The 26,737-nt window shown below is 28.5% G+C and overlaps 1 protein-coding gene across 1 annotated transcript in view; it reads left to right on the forward strand.

Moving 5' to 3' along the window:
• Positions 1-26,737, forward strand: part of LOC113386392 — a 256,913-nt gene that overhangs the window by 217,392 nt on the left and 12,784 nt on the right. Inside the window, exons 13-21 of the mRNA XM_026624172.1 lie at positions 1,927-2,096; positions 2,344-2,507; positions 4,706-4,873; positions 5,066-5,195; positions 7,836-8,025; positions 8,596-8,712; positions 10,383-10,605; positions 12,369-12,540; positions 23,561-23,699. Coding sequence (XP_026479957.1) covers positions 1,927-2,096; positions 2,344-2,507; positions 4,706-4,873; positions 5,066-5,195; positions 7,836-8,025; positions 8,596-8,712; positions 10,383-10,605; positions 12,369-12,540; positions 23,561-23,699 — 1,473 coding nt within the window. The remainder of the gene's footprint in view (positions 1-1,926; positions 2,097-2,343; positions 2,508-4,705; positions 4,874-5,065; positions 5,196-7,835; positions 8,026-8,595; positions 8,713-10,382; positions 10,606-12,368; positions 12,541-23,560; positions 23,700-26,737) is intronic.

Below are 26,737 nucleotides of genomic sequence, written 5' to 3' on the forward strand. Positions count from 1 at the left end.
GACCCTTTAATCCGAGTTGATCATCTATTAGGGTTTGTCGGTTTTCAAAAACCGGTTTTTTGGCAAAATTATGAGATTCGAAAACCGGTTTTTTAGTGAAAAAGTCGGTTTTCGCTGTATAAATGGAAAATAACAAATATAGCCAAATATAAACGATAGATGAAAGCGTTTTGATTCTTGAAATCATATCGGTTCAATAGCATTTGATATCTTATCAGTTTGCAATGGTTCCCAGAAATGTTTTGTATATATTAATTTAGATTGCTATACCAGTATATATATTAATTTAAATCAGTGTGACTTCTTCTTGAAGAAGTAACTTTTTCTACTCAAACTTAAAAAAAGAGTTTTAAACGCTAGAAGCCACAAATTAAAGAACAAAAAACTTAGGATTATTATATCAGGCTTTAAAAACAACTCGGTATACTTTAAAATCACAATCAAAAAGCAACAAATAATCTGTACATAAGGTGTACTAGTTTCCAAACAAACTGAAGTTTTTCAAAGATCTTCTACATAATGTTTGTAATGAAATCTTGCTTTGGAATACAGTATACCTAGTGACATATTTTTACCTAATTGCTTGTAACTTCTAAATTATTCATTTAATATGAACAATGTATTCGGGAGATTTGTTTAAAATTTAATAATTAACAATGATGTCTTACATTATTACACTCTACAGCACATTGTAAAAACGGCGGAAGCAAAATTGTACGTTGCATTAATGTATATATATATATACCTATAATTCTAAAACCATTCGTTTAATATGAATGATGTATACGACAAATATGTACTAAATTAATCAATCTATAAATGTCTCTAATAGTGTAATATTCTAAACCAACTCGGTATACTCTAAAATCACCTTGAAATGCGACATATATATTACACTTTTTTGTGAATACACCTTTTGCCAAATAGGAACTTTATACACCTTTTTAGTACTAAAATTTTTCCACCTTCCGTGCACGAGTATTTGAAATGTTTAAAATTAATTAATTAAAATTTCTTGGAACAGACAATACCCGAGTTTAGCTTAATTGTTTTTAAAACAAAAATTGATATTAACAAGTATGTATCTAATATTTGTTTACTATTTAGAAATGCATTATTTTTATTTATTCGAAAACTTCCCTTCACTGTCATAAAAATATTTTCATTCTTATATGTGAAAATGATGCATGATTAACGAATAATTATTTTCAAAGTTATTTAATCAAGATAAACTATTATTTTTCAGTTCTACTAATTAAAATTAAAATAAATTTGTTTACTATCCATGAAATTGAACAATAAATAAATACAGTCAAATTCTGCTCTAAATTACATTAAATTTGCGGATAAATTGCAAAATATTCGAGCAAAAAATTTATTTTCTATATAAAATTCGAAAACCGGTTTTTTAGTGAAATTAAAATTCGAAAACCGGTTTTCTGAAATATCGGTTTTTGTATAAACCCCATCATCTACTACTTCTACTAGGACTATGTAGTCGTTTTTATATAGTTTCCTTATATCATTGAACCTATCTTGAAATTTTATCAAAAACTCATGAAAATTTCATTTGTAACAGAGAGAAAATTGATTGAACCACTAAAATGACTATTATTACAAAATAAGTTTGCTAAATTAGTTGAAAATTTAGGATTGTATGTATTTTTAAACGATTGATATGGAGACCATTGATAAGTCAAATTATCTTAGTTCTTGTTTTTATTTTAATTAATTTCAATTTATTTTAATTGGATACGGAATATTTACTCAAGCCAATGGAGCGTTTTGGGTCTGAATTTTTTTACTGTATGAAATTTTGGAATTAGGTTCATCTTTTTAGGTTTTTTTACGTTCTCTCAAGTTTAAAAGTGAAAATAATTTAGACTCCTAGTAGAAAGTTGAAAAATTATTTATTTTTCCCCCCAGTGGTGAGACTTTTCTCGGTGGTGAATCAGGAATGGCAGAACCCAGGACAGTCTGCACCCCAAAATCTGTTGGAATAAGTGTCGATATAAACACCTACGAACCACATCTTTTGGCTGGTACTGTCGCCCATATGATCGGACACAATATTGGAATGGGGCATGATGATGGACGTAAGTAGACAGATTAACTTTTTTTTCTGATTTATTATTCATAGCAAACTATACAAAGTACATTCAGCTACATTTGTTACAGTTATATATTATTTGTCTGTGTGAGAAGGATCGCTATCCTGCGATATCGCCTTCATAGATGTTCTGTTATATTTTGTAGTAAATCATTACAGATTTTTTTTTTTGAGACAGATCAACGACTAATGTTTCTGGACGTTGTTAAAGCCTCATATTTATATTTTACCAGGTGAGCAGTGTTTCTGCAGAGATTGGCACGGTTGTATAATGGCTCAGAGTATTGTTGGTCTCGAGAATGTTCAGCCTTACAAGTTCTCAGAGTGTTCTCGAAGCGATTACATCAAGGCTTTGAGACAAGGCGATGGGATGTGCCTGATGAACAAACCAAACGAGGTAATAAACGACTATCTAGTTCAAATGCGAGCAACCTTTTTAATCCACGGGCCAATTTAAATTTTAAAATTTTATGATGGGCCGCATGGAATTTATATATTTACTAGCTAAACCGGCGAACGTTTTGCCTCAGGAAATATTTTTAGAAAATCATTAGTATAAAAAATGACTAACTAATTCTGAATGTATAAATATGTAGTATATAAATGAGAGGGGCAGCCAACACAAAAATACATTGATAATTAATTTACCCAATGCAACGCTAAAATACTAACATCCATATTTGTATTATGTTATGCTATGCTTAGCGAAACGAGTCAGATTTCAATAACTCTAAAAAAAATCTAACTTTCTTTTCAAAACAGTTTTATCTTCAGATTTTAATATTAAATTTCTAAATATTTTTGCTAAAATTGCTTCTTCTGCAAAACTATGTACTTCTTATGCACATCGTGAAATATTTGTACAATAGGATAAGACTGCAAATGAGTTAATTTTATCGGTGATAATCATTTCGTCGCCAATATCTAAGAATTGTTTTTAAAATATTGCAACGAATATAGCTTATAAATTCAAGCTTTTCTATAAGCTCAGAAAAATTTTGATTGAATTTCAATTAAAAACGTTCACAAAAAGGACGATCATTGTTAATTGATCGATTGTCGAGCTAAAATGACTATTATGAAATAAGAGAATGAAATTGGGAGTTGTATATAGTTTTTCATTTTGCATTAAAAAAATTAAAATAAAGAATAAAATTTTAAAAAAATTGTTACGGTTGTACAATCTATAAACTAGTGGGGTGTGTGGCATCGTGCCTTAAGGCAAATTGCTGGAACTTCCCGTACCGTAACGAAATGTTCGAGGAATATCAAATGTTTTCAAATAGATTATTATAATTACTGTAACATTATCTAATATTTATAAGAATTATTTAATCTGAATTGCAAAGTTAAAATTATTTGTTTAAAGTATATTAGAACTATAGTCAGAATTAAAAATAAAATTTGAAATTCTGAATTATTTTCGATATACAAACAAATTTTTTTTTTAGAAAAAAAAGTTGAAACAATATTTTTTTCCAAAATCAATTATTTTGTTAAGACAAGCAGAAAGTTATTCGAATCATTTAAATCGGACGCTTAGTTCTCTCAAAAACTGCCATTTTTTACATATTTAGCTCCGTATCTTCAAAATGACTGGGCCTGCCTTTGCCAAAAACTAATAAACACTTCTCCCGATCATTACTAATTGAATGGTTTTTAGATTATTCAAATCCGATACTCCGTTCTCTCGTAAACTCGATTTGTATTTTCTGCACTCTTTGCTCCGTATCTCCGTAACGGCTGGACCTGTCTTTGCCAAAAACTAATCAGCACATCTCCCTATCAATAGGGATCTTTTGAATTTTATCGATTGAACCATTCAAATGGGTTGATCCGTGCGCCCGAAAGCGCAATTAGTTTTTGGCAAAAGTAGGCACAGCGGTTTCGGAGATACAGAGCTAAATGTGCAAAAAATGGCAGTTTTTGAGAGAACTAAGCGCCCGATTTAAATGATTCAAAGAACTTTCTGCTTGTTTCAACAAAATAATTGCTTTTGAAAAAAAATGTTTCTAATTTTTTTTTCAAAAAATATTTTTGTAATTTTGGATTAAAAATTCAAAAAATCACCCAGGCTAAGCACAGTCTAAGCGTCACTCTTGTACAAATGTTTACCCAAGTGCGTTTAGACTGTTTATATAATGGAGCACTGTTCCAATTTTGTGAAAAATCAAGTATTGAAAAATGTGAAAATGCCGCCAAGCTAAGCACAGTATAAGTGAAAATGTCGCACAAAATTGTTTGCAAATGCGTTTAGACTGTGACTATACTGGAGCAATTTTTCAATTTTATGTAAATATTTTTTTTTTTTTTGAAATTTAATTCGAAATGAAATGACGATTGTTAATGTTCTGGAGATAAATTCTGGAGATTTATGATTTACATTTGATTTGCTTAGATATAACAAACAAGATAGCAAAAATAATGAAAGTTACAGACAGTATTTGTAATAATATATTTGTAAACGTTTAAAATGTCTCGAATATTTTATTACGGTACGGGAAGTTGTAGCAATTTGCCTTAAGGCACGATGCCATATACCACTAGTTATTATTATTATCAGTATAGTTTTTTTATATCATTTATCTTTTATAGTTGGAAGTTCATCGAAACTGTGGTAACGGCGTTGTCGAAGATGGTGAAGAATGCGATTGTGGTCTGATATCGGAATGTGAAGCCACAGATCCTTGTTGTGATGCCATCACTTGCAAACTCAAAAAAGAAGCCGAATGTGCTGCCGGACCATGTTGTGATAACTGCAGGGTGAGTCGATGACTAGAGAAATTTCTTTTCTTCCTAGACTGGTCTTTTGTCTGGGTATGTCGGACTCAATACCGCTCTGGTATAATACCGACTGAAACCTCCGCTTTGCCCTTGCCTCTGGGCATTACTGCATGGGAGGAGGATCTAGAATGTTATAATTCTTAACTTGATGAACTGATTTATTTTTTGCAGTTGGTCGCTCCTGGAACAATATGCAGGCACCCAGTGGACGAGTGTGATCTTCCTGAACATTGCACTGGAGAATCTGGGGCTTGTCCCAAAGACGTCCACATGAGGGACGGAGTTCCTTGTGGTGGCAGTGGTGTCCAGGAAAACAATCCGGGGGGCCAAGGAGACGAAGGTAATAATAAATATCATTTGCCACATAGTAAGTATATCGATGGTTTTCTGACGCAACCTCGTATCTCAAAAACTACTGCTTTTCAGAGACTAAAAACGTTTTATAACGAACTTTTAAACGGATGTTAACAATTTTTTTTATAATTCTAAGAATAATCAATCTTGTGATAATTATTTGAGACAAGTATGATATTATAAACAATTTATCATTATTTTTTCTTCAATTCTTTGAGATACGTGTTTGTCGCAGAGAAAACATACATGGTTGCGTCATGTTGTTTTGAAATAAGAGTACATGAATAACTTTTTTCAATTGTTACATTTTGAGAACCGATTAACTTTTTAAATAATTCTTAATAATAAAACAAACATTTTCAAACTTGTAGTATATATTAGTTTATAATTACTATTATTAAATAGTATCTGGCCATGGCTGGGTATTACAATATCTAGGATCTTTAGTTCTTTCGTGGATTTTTATAATGTGTATTAAATTGTGATTATCATTTTTATTATTACTTTTACTCTTTTTCATTATTTCTTTATTCGATGATTTTTTATCTGCGGATGACACATTATCTAACTCTAAAAAATACAAAATTTAATTTCTTGTGAGAATTTATTATGTCAGTAAGAATTGATAATTGTTTAATTTTTGTTGCCTATTGTGATATTTGTTCTCAACTTAATAAAAATATAACTAGTGGTGCATGGCATCGTGCCTTAAAGCAATTTGGTGAAACTTCCAGTTCCGTAATTAAATAGAATCGAGAAATAATAAAGGATTTCAAATAGATCATTATAAATACTGCAACTTTTGTTATTTGTATTTGAATGAGAAAACTAGTGGTGTATGGCATCGTGCCTTAAGGCAAATTGCTGGAACTTCCCGTACGGTAATGAAATATTCGAGAAATTTTAAACGTTTCAAATATATTATTACAAATACTGTAACTTTCATAATTTTTGCTATCTTGTTATATCTGAGCAAATCAAATGTAAATCATAAATCAATTTCCGGATCTCTAGAACATTAACAATCGTCATTTCATTTCGAATTCAATTTAAAAAAAAAATCGTTGCTTATAGTCACAGTCTAAACGCATTTGCAAATAAATCTGTGCGACATTTTCACTTACACTGTGCTTATCTTGGCGGCATTTTCACTTATCTTTTTCCATTTTCATTGGAAAAGTGCTCCAGTACATAAACAGTCCAAACGCACTTGGGGAAACATTTGTACCAGAGTGGCGCTTAGACTGTGCTTAGCGTGGCTCATTTTTTGAATTTGTAATCCAAAATTACAAAATTTTTTTTTGAAAAAAAAAATTAGAAACAAAAATTTTTTACCGAAAGTAATTATTTTGTTGAAACAAGCAGAAAGTTCTTTGAATCATTCAAATCGGACGCTTAGTTCTCTCAAAAACTGCCATTTTTTTAACATTTAGCTCTGTATCTCCGAAACCGCTAGACCTACCTTTGCCAAAAACTAATTTTGGCCGTCCCCGTCATTACGAACTGAATTTTTTTTTGTATCATACAAATCGGATGATCCGTTCTCTCAAAAACTCGATTTCTATTTTCTGCACTTTTTGCTCCATATCTCCGTAACGGCTGGACCTGCCTTTGCCAAAAACGAATCAGCACATCTCCCTATCAATAGGGATCGAATGTTTTTTCTGCAGTTTGAAAACATGTTTTGAAGATGCTGAAAAACCCCAAAATTGAATACCGTAGACCAAATGCAAGTAGAAGTTGGAGTAATAGATAGAAAAAGACAATTTAAACTAATTTTTTATTTAAGGGGTGCAACTAGTGTGAAAATTTCAAATTTCAAAAAATCGAATTTTTAATTTTTCCATATTTCGAAAATTTCAAATTTTAAATCGATATCTTAAATAGTTTTTAAGTCACAGCCATTTAAAGAGTGTACGTGTATATATAGTATATAGTATAACGATTATTTTATATTTAAACGCGTTTTTCTCGAAACAGCATTTTCCGAATTTGCTGCAGCAATTACTCCAAAACAAATGATCAGATCAGTATCAAATTTTTTTTACATGTTTTATGTACAGTTCTCCGTAAAATGACCTATCGATTTTTTGATCGGATCAAAAATCGAATTTTGGCAGGTCAAAAACGACCAAGATTTTGGGTAAAATTCGACTTTTTTGTAAAACGCCGCCATTTTGCCAATTTTTGTTTTTTTATCGTAGGTCATTTTACAGACAATATTATCTAGTTTAACGACAATTTCTTTTTTTTTAATTTCATCCACGTAGAAGGCCGGAATCACTGCAGCAGTGAAGGGTCTTTTTTGTCGCGCCGTTGGAGATCGACGATAACTTAAAAAATATTTAATTTTTTTCTTCAAAAGTTTTACTATGTATTCTTAAGACATGTATAAATATATTCCTAAAATTTTGAAATGATTGATAAAGTAGTTTTTTTAATATAAATTTTCAAAAATCACCTTTTTTTAGGCGGTTACACTAGTTGTGTCCCTTAAGTACTCTTAACGTAAAACAAGTTTTGGAAAGCTTAGACATAAATGACGAATAAATATAATTATCCCAATATTATTGTTTTTCCTTAGAAGATCAAGCACCAACAGCCTTTTGTTTTGCTGGTGTCTGTCCCACCTTGGCAGCCCAATGTAGTGCCGTTTGGGGCTACGGAGCAACTCCTGCAGGATCCGAGTGCTACGAACAATTCAATTCTAGGGGCTCCTTAAGTGGACATTGTGGCTACGATTCAAATACAGATGGATACGTCAAATGTGCACGAGAGTAAGTAGTTGTAATAGATATTAGTAATCTATAATAAAAATGTATAGAAGTTTGTGATCCACCGAGATGCTGCCGTGTATTAAATACACTTGCACTTCATTTATATTTTCCAAAGGACCAGATATATTTATATATTGGCTATATCAGACCGATTAAAAGATGATATGTAGTTTAATTGTTGTGTATTTAAATATTACGATTTATAGATGATATAGTTACTTAGATGAAGTTTGAATTATTACTGATGTTTGTTAGATGAGATTTTAAATATTACTAAATTACAAAGATTTTACAATTTTATATGATTTTTCTGATTGGTTTGTTTTTGTGGGTTCAATCGACATCCCATTACATTTTTGACCAATTAGGTATTAACCGGTGACTCCATGGTACGTGGATTAAAGATTCTTAGAAAAATGGATTCATGGTATGATGATAGATTAAGGGACAGGATTCATAAAAATGAAAGGGATTATTTAATGGTACTAAATTATATAATAAGGGATGAGGGTTTATTATTGAGTAAGGCGTTAACAGCTATGAATGTCTAATTTTTTTAATTTTTTCCAGTCACGTTCGTTGTGGATCTTTGCAATGCAGCATGGGTACGAGACATCCTGTCCTGGACGGAATGGTTAACCAGTCCAAAACTATTATCAGTATCAAGGGAATTGAGTACGAGTGCAAGTAAGTTCTATATCTATATTCATTAATATTTATATCACGGATACAGGATTAAATTTAATAATTACATAAAAAAAATTATCTTAATTGAATTAATTACAGTAATATACAACTATGAAACAATATTAAGCCTAACATTAGTATTATCTAATACAATAACTTGAAGAAAAAAGTGAAATGAACATTGAATTAGTTTATTTAAGGCTTGCAAATCTTGATTATTCTTATCGTAAAAAAAATCCTTTAAATATCCGTTATGCGATTTTTATTTGAGTCCCATATCTGGAAAATTCTATAAATTTTATCTTTTGCTCGTCAGTAGAATCCTTTATTTTAATTCTAGATTAATTTGCTCGTCAGTAGAGTCCCTTTTTTGTATATTTTAGCTTTAGCTCGTCAGTATAGTCCTTCTATTAATTTCCTAGCTTTTGCTCTTATAAGAAAAAGTGAGGAAACGTATTTTGCAATATATGAAAATTAAAAAGGACTCTACTGACGAACAAATAAAAAACTACCTAGAATATGAGAAAAGGACTAATGACGAGCATAATGAAATGAAAAACATGAGACGAGAAAAAAGGACTCCACTGACGAGCAAACTTAAATTAAAAGTATGAGACGAAAGGACTCTACCGACGAGCAAACTGAAGTACAACCCTAGGATGAAAAAATGACTCTACTGACAAGCAAAATGATACACAGAACATGAGACGGAAGAAATACAATATAAAAACAGACTCTACTGATGATTAAATTAAATAGCAATTTTGAAAATAAAAAAGGACTCTACTGACGAGCAAATTGTGTTTTAAAAGACACGAAAATGGACTCTACTGACGATCAAATTAAAAAACAATTTAGTAGATAAGAAGGGACTCTACTGACGAACAAATTGGTTCTCAAAATCATGAAGAGGAACTATACTGACGAGCAACTTAAAAAACAACTTAGAAGATTAAGAATGACTTCAAAGGTTTATAGAAACTACTAATGAATAGTATAGAAATAATTTTTAATCAATAAACTTACGTTTTGTATACGGCACAAATGTTTAATTTGTTTTATTATTTTCAAGGAACAGAGTGAAATAGTCTTTTGATTCAGGCATTTTTCATTAACTCAAGATTTGTACTATGGTGTAATTTTAAAATGCTTATTTATCTATCTATGTCGATTTTCTTGTTGATATCGGTACGTATACAACGACAAATCTCTATTCACATAGTCGACGACTAATCACAATCGACTCATATAGAAATTATGTCATCGAGAGCAAATGACGAACAGTTCGGGCGTAACGGATTTTCGTTGCATTTGTACAGATTTACACCCTAGTCGCGTCTAAAGAAGTTTTACTTCAAAAAATTTACAGAGATCTGTATAATTTGGCAGATCGTTTATGTAGATGAGAAATAATAATGGTCCGAGAATTGAGCCCTGAGGGACACCGAGCTTAATATTTTGTTTGTCTGAGATAATTACTGAACTACGATTATTAAGATAAACAGATTGAGTCCTATTTGATAAGTAAGATGAAATGGTAGAAGAAGTCAAATAAACGTTATTCAGTTTTATCAACCAACACCTCGAAGTGTCTTGCCTCTCTTGCTTAGTGTTTTTGGAGCCTTGTATGCTTTCTAAGTATAATATATATAATTGATTTTTATTACCAGGACTTCCAGTGGTCGTCCAGATTCCTCTCAGTCTTCGACGTCGATGCTGGGCCTGGTTCGAGACGGCACCAGCTGCGGAACCGGAAAAATGTGCCTGAACCAGACCTGTGTCCGGGTTCCTCCGAGCATTATGGGCCGTGGCAACTGTCCGGTAGGACTCATCAATAACCAGCAGAGCGATCCGGGAAAGGGCGACAGCGATCAGGAGTGCTCCGGAAACGGGGTAAGATAAAAGTTAGACTAGTGGTGTATGGCATCGTGCCTTAAGGCAAATTGCTGGAACTTTCCGTACCGTAATGAAATATTCGAGAAATTTTAAACGTTAATAACAAATACTGTAAGGTTGATTATTTTTGCCATCTTGTTATATCTGAGCAAATCAAATGTAAATCATAAATCATAAATCAATTTATCTCTAGAACATTAACAATCGTCATTTCATTTCAAATTCAATTACAAAAAAAAAATAGTTGCCGAGCAAATTTCAATGTCTAGAAGAAAAAAAAGGACTCTACTGACGAGCAAAATTAAATTTAAACCTCAAATATAAAAAAGGGACTCTACTGACAAGCAAAATAAAAAGCGACATAAAAGAAAAAGGACTCACAAATATACACACACATTTTTCCAATATTGGTCTCATACGATTCAGAATGACTTTGAACGTCAAAAAAACATAAAATTAACAAATTTGGATTTTTTAGCAAAGGGACTTGACTGATGAACATATTGAAATGTCAATACAAATAGAGACTTTACTGATGAAAATATTGAAAAAAGGGACTCTACTAACAAGCAAATTAAAGTGTCAATAAAGTAAAGGAACTTTACTGATGAACAAATTTAAAATGTCATTACAAAAAGGGATTCTACCGACTAGTATATTAGAAAAAGAACTCTACTGAAGAGCGTATTAAAATATCAATACACTAAAGAACTTTACTGACGAGCAAATTAATTTTTAAGTACAAGAAGGGACTCTACTGACGATCAAATTTAAAATGTCAATGCAAAAGGAATTCTACTGACGAGCAAATTTAAAATTTCAGTACAGAAAGGGACTCTACTGATGGGCAATTGAGAATGTCAATAGAAATGGGAACTCCACTGACGTACAAATAAAAATTTTAGTACCGAAGGGACTCTACTGACACACAAATTAAAATATTAATAACAAAAAGGGACTCTACTGACGAGCAAATCAAAATTCTAATACAAAAAGGGACTCTACAGACGAGTAAATTAAAATTTCAATACATTTGCAAATAATGCTGAGCGGCAATTTCACATTTTCAATACATAAACAGTCTAAACGCACTTGGGTAAACATTTGTACCAGAGTGGCGCTTAGACTGGGTAATTTTTTGAATTTTTCGAATTTTGATTCAAAATTGCAAAAATATTTTATGGAAAATAAAAAAGATGTAATAATTTTTTATCCTCAAAAGCAATTGTTTTGTCAATACAAGCATAAAGTTTTTTAGATCATTCAAATCGGACGCTTAGTTCACTCAAAAACTGCCATTTTTTGCACATTCAGCTCTGTATCTCCGAAACCGCTGGGCGTACCTTTGCCAAAATCTAATCACCTCTTCTCCCAATCATTACAAATTGAATGCTTTATAGATCATTCAAATCCGATACTCAGTTCTCTCAAAAACTCGATTTGTATTTTCTGCACTCTTTGCTCCATATGTCCGTAACGGTTGGACCTGCCTTTGCCAAAAACTAATCAGCACATTTCCCTATCAATAGGAATCGAATGGTAAATGAATCATTCAAATCGGTTGATCTGTGCGCCCGAAATCGTCGGCAGAAAAATTCGTTTTCGCACATATCCATTTGTCTGAGGTATGTCAGCAAAACGTTCAGAAACCTTCAAAACGTCGAGAAATGCAAAAATTTTCATTTTCTATAACTACCCTACGGAAAGTTAAAAATCAATTAAACCGATTAGGCCACATTGTTATATTTTTACTGTTTTAGGTGTGCACCAACATGGATAAATGTTACTGTTACCCTGGCTGGAGGGGCGCCGATTGTTCCGAAAGGGATGATTTGAGTTTGCTCAAGGGCGGCGCAACCGGAGGCTCCGGAGGGTCTGAACAGAAGCCCCCGGAGATTGAAATGAAAATGGAAAAGAAAGAGACTGCATACGGTGAGTTCGATTTATATTGCTTTTATATGTATGTGGAGGTTTATATATACATCTTTTAATACTATCACAAAATACCTTGATATATATATTTATATATATATATATATATATATATATATATTTATATGACTTTTCCAGCCTATAATATTATACATATATACTACCATATTACTATTATATATACATATTTCTATTAGTTTATTTCGATGTGTTCAATCGAGTACTCTGAAATATAAATCTTGCTGTGCTATGAACTTTATATGTACAAATATATATGAGTGGGAGTGATTTTTAAAATTAATTTTAAGTGATTTTTACTGTTTTTGTCGAATATTCGTTGTAGATGTGAAATCATGTTGTCATGAGTGTATGAAGATTTAGAGAGTGGTATTCATTAAGTTATAATTTACCAAGACAATTCAAAGGTTTCCCAAATGATATATTTATTTTTCGAATTGTAGTCATATATTTTTAAATCATATTTAGATTTATATGTAGAATTTTGCTACCGTTTGATATCAAGTTTTCCAAGGCACTAAATGAATTCTAGATTTTTTAGTTATTTATAATTTTCTCAGAGTAACTACAACATTTTCAAACAAATTGCAACATTTTTAGACCATCAACATTATTTTCAAACGATATACCAACTACGATATTTTTCAGCTATCTACAACATTTTTAGGGAATCTACAATATTTTTAGAAAATCTGCAACATTTTTAGACCATGTACAACATTTTCAGGGTATCTATAACATTTTTAAACGATTTTTACGATTTTTAGACCATGTACAACATTTTCAGACCATCAAAATCATTTTCAAACGATAAACAACATTTTTGTGCTATATACAACATTTTCAGATCAACTACGATATTTTTGGCCATTTACAACATTTTTAGCGAATTTACAACATTTCTAGAACTTCTACACCAGAATATACAACATTTTTGGACCATGTATAACATTTTTAGACCATCTACGATATTTTTAGAGAATCTACAACATTTTTAAACGATCTTTAAGATTTTTAGATCATATATACAATTTTTAGACTATCTACCTTATTTTTAGATCATGTACAACATTTTCAGACCTTCTACAACATTTTTAGACGACATATAACGTTTTAGACCATTTATAACGTTTTTAAACAATCTACAACATTTCTATACCTAGTGCAAATTTCTCTTAACAAATTATAAAAGGATTTACCAAAATCCGAACAACCGTTTAGTAGGAGTTTGTATTCGTACATCTGTATAGTGACAGTTTTCATCTGTCAAATTAATGTCAAATAATGATATATTTTTCGCAATTTTTTCCCCTATTTCTATATTATTTCAGCTCATTGCCACTATTTTATTTCCCTTGACAAATTCTAAAATGATTCATCTGAATCCGAATAATTGTTTAGGAGGAGTTTGCATTTTTAAACAACTTAGACAATTTATAACGTTTTTAAACAACATACAACAGTTCTAGACCGTGCAAATTTCTATTGACAAATTATAAAAGGATTTACCAAAATCCGAACAACCGTTTAGCAGGAGTTTGTATTCATACATCCATATAGAATAATTTTATATCATCATTTCAGTTCAAATTTCAATTGTAATAACATTTTTGTCTCATCTGTCAAATTAATGTCAAATAATGATATGTTGTTCGGAATTTTACTATATATTATTACATTACATATTTACTCCTACATTATTACTATATTTTTTTAGTCCATTACCATTATTTTATTTCCCTTGACAAATTCTAAAATGATTCATCTAAATCCGAATAAACGTTCAGGAGGAGTTTGCATTTTTAAACAACTTGCAACATTTTTATACAATTTACAACTGTACATTTGCTTATATAGGGTATGCCATCTAACATTTTTCATTTTCTTTTTTTTTCAACGGTCAGCCGAGGCTTTTTTTCATTTTTGAATGAAATTATTATAATCATTATTAACGAAATTAATTTCATTAGTAACTGAAAAGATTGTACTTTCAAATAAAAAAAGAAATTTGAGAAAATATTCAGTAGTTTGTAAAAAAAAAATATTTGGGTATGTCATCTAACATTTTTCATTTTCATTTTTTTTTCAACGGTCAGCCGAGGCGTTTTTTTCATTTTTGAATGAAATTATTACAATCATTATTTACCAAATTAATTTTATTAGTAACTGAAAGGATTGTACTTTCAATTAAAAAAAGAAATTTGAGAAAATATTCAGTAGTTTGTAAAAAAAAAAATATTTGGGTATGTCATCTAACATTTTTCATTTTCATTTTTTTTTCAACGGTCAGCCGAGGCTTTTTTTCATTTTTGAATGAAATTATTATAATCATTATTAACGAAATTAATTTCATTAGTAACTGAAAAGATTGTACTTTCAAATAAAAAAAGAAATTTGAGAAAATATTCAGTAGTTTGTAAAAAAAAAATATTTGGGTATGTCATCTAACATTTTTCATTTTCATTTTTTTTTCAACGGTCAGCCGAGGCTTTTTTTTCATTTTTGAATGAAATTATTATAATCATTATTAACGAAATTAATTTCATTAGTAACTGAAAAGATTGTACTTTCAAATAAAAAAAGAAATTTGAGAAAATATTCAGTAGTTTGTAAAAAAAAAATATTTGGGTATGTCATCTAACATTTTTCATTTTCATTTTTTTTTTCAACGGTCAGCCGAGGCTTTTTTTTCATTTTTGAATGAAATTATTATAATCATTATTAACGAAATTAATTTCATTAGTAACTGAAAAGATTGTACTTTCAAATAAAAAAAGAAATTTGAGAAAATATTCAGTAGTTTGTAAAAAAAAAAATATTTGGGTATGTCATCTAACATTTTTCATTTTCATTTTTTTTTCAACGGTCAGCCGAGGCGTTTTTTTCATTTTTGAATGAAATTATTACAATCATTATTTACCAAATTAATTTTATTAGTAACTGAAAGGATTGTACTTTCAATTAAAAAAAGAAATTTGAGAAAATATTCAGTAGTTTGTAAAAAAAAAAATATTTGGGTATGTCATCTAACATTTTTCATTTTCATTTTTTTTTCAACGGTCAGCCGAGGCTTTTTTTCATTTTTGAATGAAATTATTATAATCATTATTAACGAAATTAATTTCATTAGTAACTGAAAAGATTGTACTTTCAAATAAAAAAAGAAATTTGAGAAAATATTCAGTAGTTTGTAAAAAAAAAAATATTTGGGTATGTCATCTAACATTTTTCATTTTCATTTTTTTTTCAACGGTCAGCCGAGGCTTTTTTTCATTTTTGAATGAAATTATTATAATCATTATTAACGAAATTAATTTCATTAGTAACTGAAAAGATTGTACTTTCAAATAAAAAAAGAAATTTGAGAAAATATTCAGTAGTTTGTAAAAAAAAAAATATTTGAGTATGTCATCTAACATTTTTCATTTTCATTTTTTTTCAACGGTCAGCCGAGGCTTTTTTTCATTTTTGAATGAAATTATTATAATCATTATTAACGAAATTAATTTCATTAGTAACTGAAAAGATTGTACTTTCAAATAAAAAAAGAAATTTGAGAAAATATTCAGTAGTTTGTAAAAAAAAAAATATTTGGGTATGTCATCTAACATTTTTCATTTTCATTTTTTTTTCAACGGTCAGCCGAGGCTTTTTTTCATTTTTGAATGAAATTATTATAATCATTATTAACGAAATTAATTTCATTAGTAACTGAAAAGATTGTACTTTCAAATAAAAAAAGAAATTTGAGAAAATATTCAGTAGTTTGTAAAAAAAAAAATATTTGGGTATGTCATCTAACATTTTTCATTTTCATTTTTTTTTCAACGGTCAGCCGAGGCTTTTTTTCATTTTTGAATGAAATTATTATAATCATTATTAACGAAATTAATTTCATTAGTAACTGAAAAGATTGTACTTTCAAATAAAAAAAGAAATTTGAGAAAATATTCAGTAGTTTGTAAAAAAAAAATATTTGGGTATGTCATCTAACATTTTTCATTTTCATTTTTTTTTCAACGGTCAGCCGAGGCTTTTTTTTCATTTTTGAATGAAATTATTATAATCATTATTAACGAAATTAATTTCATTAGTAACTGAAAAGATTGTACTTTCAAATAAAAAAAGAAATTTGAGAAAATATTCAGTAGTTTGTAAAAAAAAAAATATTTGGGTATGTCATCTAACATTTTTCATTTTCATTTTTTTTTCAACGGTCAGCCGAGGCGTTTTTTTCATTTTTGAATGAAATTATTACAATCATTATTTACCAAATTAATTTTATTAGTAACTGAAAGGTTTGTACTTTCAATTAAAAAAAGAAATTTGAGAAAATATTTAGTAGTTTGTAAAAAAAAAATATTTGGGTATGTCATCTAACATTTTTCATTTTCATTTTTTTTTTTCAACGGTCAGCCGAGGCTTTTTTTTTCACTTTTGAATGAAATTATTATAATTATTATTAACTAAATTAATTTCATTATTAACTGAAAGGATTGTACTTTCAAATAAAAAAAGAAATTTGAGAAAATATTCAGTAGTTTGTAAAAAAAAATTATTTGGCGGACCCTATAATATTCTTGTGTATAATTTGGGCAGAAATTAATCTTAATCATCTGGAATACTGAAATAAGTTCTTAGACAGTTGTAATTTTACACCAAACAAATAATAGTAACTTTATAGCAACAGGGCAGTGGTTTTGAATTCAGTGTGAACAAATTTGTGTGAATGATTGATTGAATTATTTCAACTAATCCTCCATTACCAAAAGGAACCAAATTGAATTTTCAATTACCAAATGGTACAGGTGAAGGTGGTAATAACAATTTGAGCACATTGACGATGGTCTTCATCCTGGTGGCGGTCGTCAAAGGTGTCTTCATATCATTTGCCCTGATGGCGGTGTGCTACAGGTACAAAACTAACCTCCAAAATAACCAAAACCCCGAACAAACAAAAAATTCTATACATTTTCAGCAAACGATTTTACAGCAAAATTCACGCAAGTTGTATATAAATATGTGTGTATTCCTTTCCAGTACTGTATATACATAATTTACATGGTAATGGTAATGGTAATGTGTTCTTTCGATGTGTATTAAATGTGTGTGTATGTTAATTTTTGTGCCTTTTTAGCTTTTTTGCAAAGGAACAGCCAGCACCAAGCTTGGATAATTTTATTATGTATTTTAAATATGTATAATTATATTTTACGATTTATTCAGATTGGTAAATTTATATATTTCGCGTAGATTAATTAATTCTGTACAAATTTGTCGAATATTTCATTTAAATCAGACAAACCGTTTAGAAGATACAAAAGATTTAATAAATAAATGCACTAGTATGATGGGTCGAATGAAGGGTCGAAACGTTATGACGTCACACATGTCGTGTGGGGTGTCATTTGAAAGGTCTCGACAACCCCGATTCAAATATTAAATTGACAGACTTGAAAAAATAACGGTTCCGACTTTAATCAATATGAGTGAATAAATATAACTAAATATATACTATAATAGTAACTAAAAATAACGAGTTGCTCTAGAGACTTTTGTCATTAGAGAAAGTTAAAGATTATTTAATTTTGTACAAATTTGTCGAATACTGCATTTAAATCAGACAAGCCGTTTAGAAGTTACAAGTAATATAATAAATAAATGCACTGAACTGTATACAGCGCGATGGGTTGAATAAAGTTCCGAAACGTTATGACGTCACACATGTCGTGTGGGGTGTCATTTGAAAGGTCTTGACGTCCCCGATTCAAATATGACATTGACATTTTGAAGAAACCACTTGTGTTCCAAACAATAACTTAACCTAAATTTTAATTGCTAATTTAAAGTGTATAGAGTTGTCGTAAAGCATTATAATGGTAAACAATATTATAGATTATTTAATTTTGTACAAATTTGTCAAAAACACAATTTAAATTCCGAAATTATTTAAAAAGTTATAAAAGATTTAATCAAAGAAATGTGGTTTAATAAATGTTGGCATATTTAAAGGTTTTTAAGGTATACCTACGTATTTAATGTGGAGCATTATAATCTTACAATCTTGTTAGACAATGTCATAGACTATTTAATTTTGTACAAATTTGTCGAATGTTTGATTAAAATCAGACTTATCGTTTGAAAGTTACAAGGCATTGTATAAATAAATTTGCAGTTTGATGGGTGTAATAAGGTGTTGAAACGTTTTGCGTCAAATATGTCGTGTGGGGTATCATTTAAAAGGTCTCGTCGAACCCGATTCAAATATTACAGTGACGGACTTGGAAAATCAATAGGGTGTTTCACAACTCATTGTGCCATTGATAGTGAAGATATATTTATGTATTATATAAGATAACTTTAAAACCATTTGCTTAATATGAATGATGTGTTCGACAAATTTGTTCAGAATTAATCAATCTATAAACGTTTCAAATGGTGCAAAACTCTACAGCAAGTCAGTATACTTTAAAATCGTAATTAGAACGACACAAATAATCTTATACTAGTTTCCATACAAACTCGACGGTTTCAAAGACTTCTTGCATAGAGCTTGTATTGAACTCTTGCTTTGGAATTGGGTATACCTAGTACGTATTTTTATTTCACCGCTTGTAACATCTAAACTATTTGTCTAATATGAATCATGTATTCGGCAAATTTATACAAAATTAAACGATAAACAATGTTGTCTAATATGAAAAATGCCTAGAGCAACTAGGTAGCGCTTTAAAACGCTCTTAAAAACATACAACTTTGCTTCCGCCCTTATTGCAAAGAACTCGCAATGGAAAACGGCGGAAGCAAAGTTGTACGTCTAATAATTAACGATCTGAATAATTATATATATATTTGTATAATATAATAATTAATAACTTTTATTAAATGTCGTATGGGTGTGTACGGTATATTGTGGTATGCATATGGTATGGTATGGTATGTGTATATTGAAATTGTATGTTTGTCACCATCTAGATGTCTCATTTTTCTTTCTATATCTGTCTATCTAACTATCTAACTAACTATACATTTAATTTATATATTACATATAATTTTTATATATATATATATATATATATATAAAACGTATATAAAGTGCACTGTTATGTTTGTTTGTGTGCGTGGCCACATACACCTTGCTTTTACTTGTGTATTTTGAAATTATTATATATATATATATATATATATATATATATATATATTACATAATGTTCTAGCCTTAATATTTTACCAAATAATGAATCGAGAACAACGATATTTTGTTCTAAATCCCTAACAAACTATTTAAGGGTACTTTAATTATTTAACGAATTTGTTTTTAGCAATTTTTATATATGATTTTTTTTAATATTTTTAAGACATTCACTGCTAATCTAGAGAGCTAGAAATAAAAATAATAGGAAAGTAGGAGAAACAAGTCTTTTTTGCTTGAAATATTTAAATGGGATATTTAACTGGGTCTCACGCACCATATGCGTGCGCAGTAGCCATAAAAAATTAACCTACCCGATTTAAATAATATTTATTGTACTTGTATTTATAAAATATCAATATGATTTGAATATTAGTCAATTTTTTTCAATTTTTGTTGCAGTAAAATTTTTTCAAGATATTTTCATTTATTACTAAATTGAATTACATTTTTTTCAATTAATTAGTCTCAATAAAAGCATATGAAAAAATTTAAAAACTGATTTATATGTCTATTATTCACATTAGTACGATTTTGTTTCTTTTATTTATGATCAAAGAATTTTAATAAATGATATTAAAAAACATTTTTATGTAAATTAATTGTTATAAAAAATTATAAAAAGTTAATAATAGTTTTATTTAATTGTTTATATTTAAAATATTGGTATGTAATATATTTTTATAATAATTGCAGAACATATATTTTGGGCTAGAGCATTTTAATATATATATATATATATATATATATATATATATATATTACTAATGTATATATCGCTACCTTGTATATATTTAAATGTGTCGATGTATTTGTACATATAAAATTCGTTGTGTATATATATATTAACAGTATTTAATATTTTTCTTTATATTTTTTTTCATAATTTTTAATATTCTTAATATTTGATTCAGTCAGTCAGTCAATCAGTGTTCACCTACATATTCATACATTTGTATATTATACATCCATTTATACATATGTATATATATAATCACATAATAATTCCACACAAACTATATATACATATTATACATGTAGACGTACAAATTTATATATATATATATATATATATATATAGCTTTTGATGTTATAAATTATATATATATATATATATATATATATATATATAAATATATCATTAGCAAGTGCTTCTTTTCGATTTTTAACCAAATTTTCAGAAAATTATTGCTGTACGTTTCGACCCTAGATGTGTCTTATTATTCACCAGGCCAAAGTGATTTTTTTAAATGTGGAAATGAAAATAGAAAGACAAATTGATTTTTAGTAAACTCTTTTTTAATTTTTCTTAATAAATTTTATAATCAGCTGATAATTATCACGTAAAAGATGAACAGAACAAAGGTTTATTAACGAAAGAAGAATTCAAAAAAATAAATAAAAAAAGACTCAGCACAGGTTTTTTCTTTATATAAAATAATATTCTTTAAAGTATAAAAGTATGGTTAAAATTGAAGATATGTTCTGACAGCATCGTTTTGAATTGATTTGGATTTTTAAAATTATAAACATTTTAAAATACTGTAGGAAAACTTAATATTTTTTTTTAAACGAACTGTAGTGTTTATTACATTAATTTTACATTTTTTTGTAAGTTTGTTCGGACGAAGGTATATTAACGCAAGAGGAATTTAAAAAAAATAAAAAAAAGACTCAGCAAATCGTCTAAAGTCACTCTTTTTTTCTTTATTTTATAAAATAGTCTGTTAATGATTAAAATTGAACATATGTTCTCACAGCATTGTTTTAAATTGATTTGGATTTCTTAAATTATAAATTTGGGAAAACTTAATATTGATTTTTAAAAGTACTTTAGTGTTTTGGGGACATCCATTAATCACATGAACTATCTAGTAAGATATCACGTGTATATATTTTTACTTAAATTTTCAAAAAAAACAAAAATTTTACATTTTTTTGTAAGTTTGTTCGGACGAAGGTATATTAACGCAAGAGGAATTAAAAAAAAAAAATAAAAAAAAGACTCAGCAAATCGTCTAAGGTCACTGTTTTTTTCTTTATTACATAAAATAGTCTGTTAATGATTAAAATTGAACATATGTTCTCACAGCATTGTTTTAAATTGATTTGGATTTCTAAAATTATGGAGAAAATTAATATTGTTTTTTTAAAAAAACTTTAGTGTTTTGGGGACGTCCTTTAATCACATGAACTATCTAGTAAGATATCACGTGTATATATTTTTACTCAAATTTTCTAAAAAAAAAAATTTTACATTTTTTTGTAAGTTTGTTTGGACGAAGGTATATTAACGCAAGAGGAATTTAAAAAAAAAATAAAAAAAAGACTCAGAAAATCGTATAAGATCATAGGTTTTCTTTATATAAAATAATATTTTTTAAAGTATTAAAAGTATGGTTCACATTAAACATATGTTCTGACAGCATTGTTTTGAATTGATTTGGATTTTTAATTTTTATAAATATGTTGATTTACTGTAGGGAAACTTAATAATTTTTTTAAACTTAATAATTTTAGTGTTTTTAGGGGGGACATTCATTAATTTGACAAAAATCACATGGAAAATCTAGTAAGATATAACGTGTATATATTTTTACTTAGATTTTCAAAAAAAAAAACAAAAATTTTACGTTTTTTTTGTAAGTTCGAAAAATTTGTTCGGAAAATTTTACGTAACTAAAAATACACTAGGGTATAAAAATTCCTAAAAAATATGATCACGTGATTCATTCACCCCTTTGAAGTTTTTGTTTTTGTCCTAGTTGATGTTGATTGTTGACACACATCAAGTGTCGAAACGTTGCAGGATGTTTTCTTTCAACTTTATTTTTATTTCAACAAATAAGGTAATTATTTCATCGTTTATATATTAATTTAGAGTGATCCTTAATATGGACATTTTCGAATTTCCTTGCTCCCAAAGGCTCAAATGGTTCCAAATTGTTAAAAGTTTTAGCTTTTAATATTGCATTTTAGATAGTGCGCAATTCAATCAAAAATTTGTATAAAAACAGATTGAATTGCGCGCTATCTAAAAGTTAATATTAAAAGCTAAAACTTTCAGAGAATTGTTTTTTATAAATTTGGAATCATTTGAGCCCTTGGGAGCAAGGAAATTCGAAAATGTCCATATTAAGAACCACCCTAATATACACAAGAGAAGCACTTGATAGAAAATTTTGCTCATTGTATATATACTTTAAAAAAATCTGAACCAATTTCATTTTTGTTTCTTTCTCTCGACGCTTTTCTTAAACCTGAACTCGGATGAACTCGGAATCTTGGACCTGACTCTGTAAATATCTCTGCAAATATTATGCATACCATATATCATTTGGATGGTGGTAAAACCTAAAAAATTCATATAATATATATAAATATATACTCTGATTTTTTTTATACATTTTATGGCTCTTGGTTGGGACTTCTGTGGCTGCGATTGATCTATGAACGTTTTTCGTTTTTGCTAACAAAATAAATTATCGATTGTGCGAAAATTGAAAAACACTTGCGGATGTTACGAATTTCCCAAAAAACTAAAAAAATATAAAAATAATATACATTTTGGTAATTATTAAAATATAATTTCATACTCTCTAAATGTTACTCATATTTATATTTTCTTCATTTTTTTTATTTTTTACAAACACCACATTACTACCCCTTACCTGTTTTTTTGATTTCTGGTTTCCAAATTTTCTTTGTCTTCGATTACCAAATCTTTGTCCTTTACCTATTTGCCAAATCTTGCTTTGTCCTTCAATTATTTTTTTCCCTCCCTGGTTTGTCTTTCAATTGCCCCTGCAGAGAATTACCACGGTTCCAACACTGTATTTCTAGTAGGGATGCTGATGTCTGTGGTTGGAGGGGTTTTCGTAACATTCGCCCTAATGGCACTTTGCTACAGATCAGTCGTTGTTCACAAAAATTTCGCCTTGTGCCTAAGGTAACGACCAAAAAATTTAAAAATAGTCAATGACACTAATTTTTTAATGGTTCTCTTAATTAAAAAACTTAAAATTAAAATTTGTTAAAAAGAATAGGCTCGACAGATCACTTTACATACATTAAAGAATTGTATGTTCCTTGGAAAAAACTTTTTTATAAATCTGGACTCCGACTAGTAAACAATTTTAGTACAACGACTAGTACTATTTTTACCAAAACAAAAGCAACGTTTGATATCGAACGACTTAGAAATCTCGTTTATCAAATAAATTGTCTAGATTGTAATTTAATTTACATAGGAGAAACAAGCCTGAACTTAATTAAATGTTTACAACAACATAAAAACAATTCAAAAAATCCGAGACAATTTAAAACCATGATTGCGGTGCATATTTATACTTTAAAACACAATATAGACTTTTCTAACCCGACTGTACTACAATTCGAACAAAATTTATTCAAACGAAGAATTATAGAAGGATCTTTTTTAACTATTTATAACAATAAGACAATAAATAAATCTCTTATTTAGATAACATTTCCAAATTTCTCACAAAACAATAAAAACGACGCGCAAAGGATTCGCAATTCGTTCCACACATGTGTAGAATCTTGGTAAAAAATATTTTTTAAAAAAGTCTTTTCTCCATTATATCTTCAACCCTATCTATCTATTTGTGATTTTTTAAATTAGTATTTTGTGAAAATATTGTGTAATTACAAGTTTAATGTTTATAATACATAGTGTAGTGCATTATCATATCCTGATATCATGGATTATTAAAATCTTCCAATTTATACGATTGCGATAGGGAAAATACCCTATATTTATAAAGCTTTTTTCTTCGACTTAAAATTTAACTTTTTTTAATATTTTTATGTGTTTTTTAAAAGAGAACTATTAAAAAATGTGAAAAATTTCAGAGTGTATCAATATTACTTTAAATAAAAGTATACCTAACAGAAATTCTTCATAATATAAATAATATAAATTGATTTATTAATCATATCAGTTTATTTTTAATATAATGAATATTATGTTAAGGATTTCTGTTGAACTTTGCAATATATTACATTTTTATATACTGCAATATTATAAATGTTTTGTGTCTTTAATTAAAATTTTAATATTAGGTTGTCAAATATCTCCCTTCCGCTTTTTTGCTCTTGGTTTATAATACAAAAAGGCGGAAGGGAGATATTTGACAACCTTATATTAAGTGAGTGTACAACTTTGCTTCCGCCGTTTATACAATACGACTTCTTTACAAAAACGGCGGCAGCAACGTTGTACACCTAATAAAATCTGAAATGACAGTTTAGATGTATATTGATTATAGTTGATATTGACTAAATGGCTTTTGTTGACATACAGTATTAACCAAAGGACTTTTGATGACATATGACTTTTGTTGACACTCTTTCCACATATTTTATAAGACTTGTATTGACATTCGAGAAACCAAACGATTTTTGTTGATACTTTACTTGATATTGTGCTCTGTCGAAGATGGCCAAATGTCTTTTTTAAAGATTGACCTTTGACATAAATTGACTTCTATCAGCTTTTTAGATTGGCCAAATTAATCTTGTGCACTCAGGGTTGATCAAATGACTTTTGTTGACACTAAATATTGATGAAATTACTGGGTTTGACTATATGACTTTTATTGACTTGCATTGGTACTTATTTTGACACTACGTAAAATTAAATGTCTTTTATTGATGTAATTGACTAAATATCTCACAATTTACTGAACGAAATTTGTTGATATCGAAGTTAACCATATACTGCTGACACTTGCAGAAGTCAACCAAATGACATTTTTAATATATTAATAAATGTAAATAATTTATTTATATATAAATGTTCTTGCATGTCCGATGTCAACTATTTCCAAGCATGTTTTTCGGTGTTTTTTGTGTTGCACACTGCCAAAATCTTTCCACAAATTTTGCTGTAAAATTGGCAAATAATAATTTTATAATGTTAAATATTATCTACTTTTGAATTACAAAAATAAATCTTCAATAAATAAAAAAAAAGTTGAATGGAAATTGTTAAGTCATTACTTTTTAAAAAAATATATATTTTAAAGGTCGTATAAAAGTCGTTATGTAATTAGTTTATAGTTCAGAACGAAATTATTGTTGTCTAACTGTATTGTATGTAATATAGTACTTCAATTGGATTTCAATTAACTTAATGTGACATGCTTTTGAGTTCTGGGACACTTCGTATAGTACATATGAGTGATTAGTATATATCCTTAAGGGGCACAACTAGTGTAACCGCCTAAAAAAGGTGATTTTTGGGAAACTATATTAAAAAAACTACTTTAGCAATCATTTCAAAATTTTAGGAATATATTTATACATGTTTTAAGAATACATAGTAAAATTTTTGAAGATAAAAATTAAATATTTTTTTAAGTTATCGTCGATCTCCAACGGCGCGAAAAAAGGCCCTTAACTGGTGCTGTGATTCCGGCCTTCTACGTGGATAAAATTTAAAAAAAAAATCTTGTTAAACTAGATAATATTATCTGTAAAATAAACTACGATAAAGAGAAACAACAAAAATTGACAAAATTACGGCGTTTTTAAAAAAATGTCGAATTTTATCCAAGATTTTGGTCATTTTTGGACTGCCAAAATTCAATTTTTGATCCGATCAAAAAATCGATAGTTTATTTCACGGAGAACTATATATAGAACATATAAAAAAAATTTGCTAGTGATTAACCCAGTCAAATTAAGATTTCAGTTATAAATAATTCGCATTTCGCTTCGCATAGAAATTTGGTACAGATGTTAAATAGGCCATTACAAATGAAATGTCAAAAGTCTCCATCGATCCGACATCTGCGATTTTTTTTATTCAAGGTCAAAAGTGCAAAAATCTAGTTTTCCCCATTTTCCGCCGAAACCATAATAAATTTTAAAAAATCATGTTAGATACATTTATAAAATTCTCTTTTAAATTGTTATGAATAATTTTTTTCTTTAGAATCACCGTTACTGAGATATTGCCGT

Source organism: Ctenocephalides felis, unplaced genomic scaffold, assembly GCF_003426905.1.
Source record: "Ctenocephalides felis isolate EL2017-DRISC unplaced genomic scaffold, ASM342690v1 CF-g0.4_SCAFFOLD_03571, whole genome shotgun sequence".
In the NCBI taxonomy this organism is placed as follows: domain Eukaryota; kingdom Metazoa; phylum Arthropoda; class Insecta; order Siphonaptera; family Pulicidae; genus Ctenocephalides; species Ctenocephalides felis.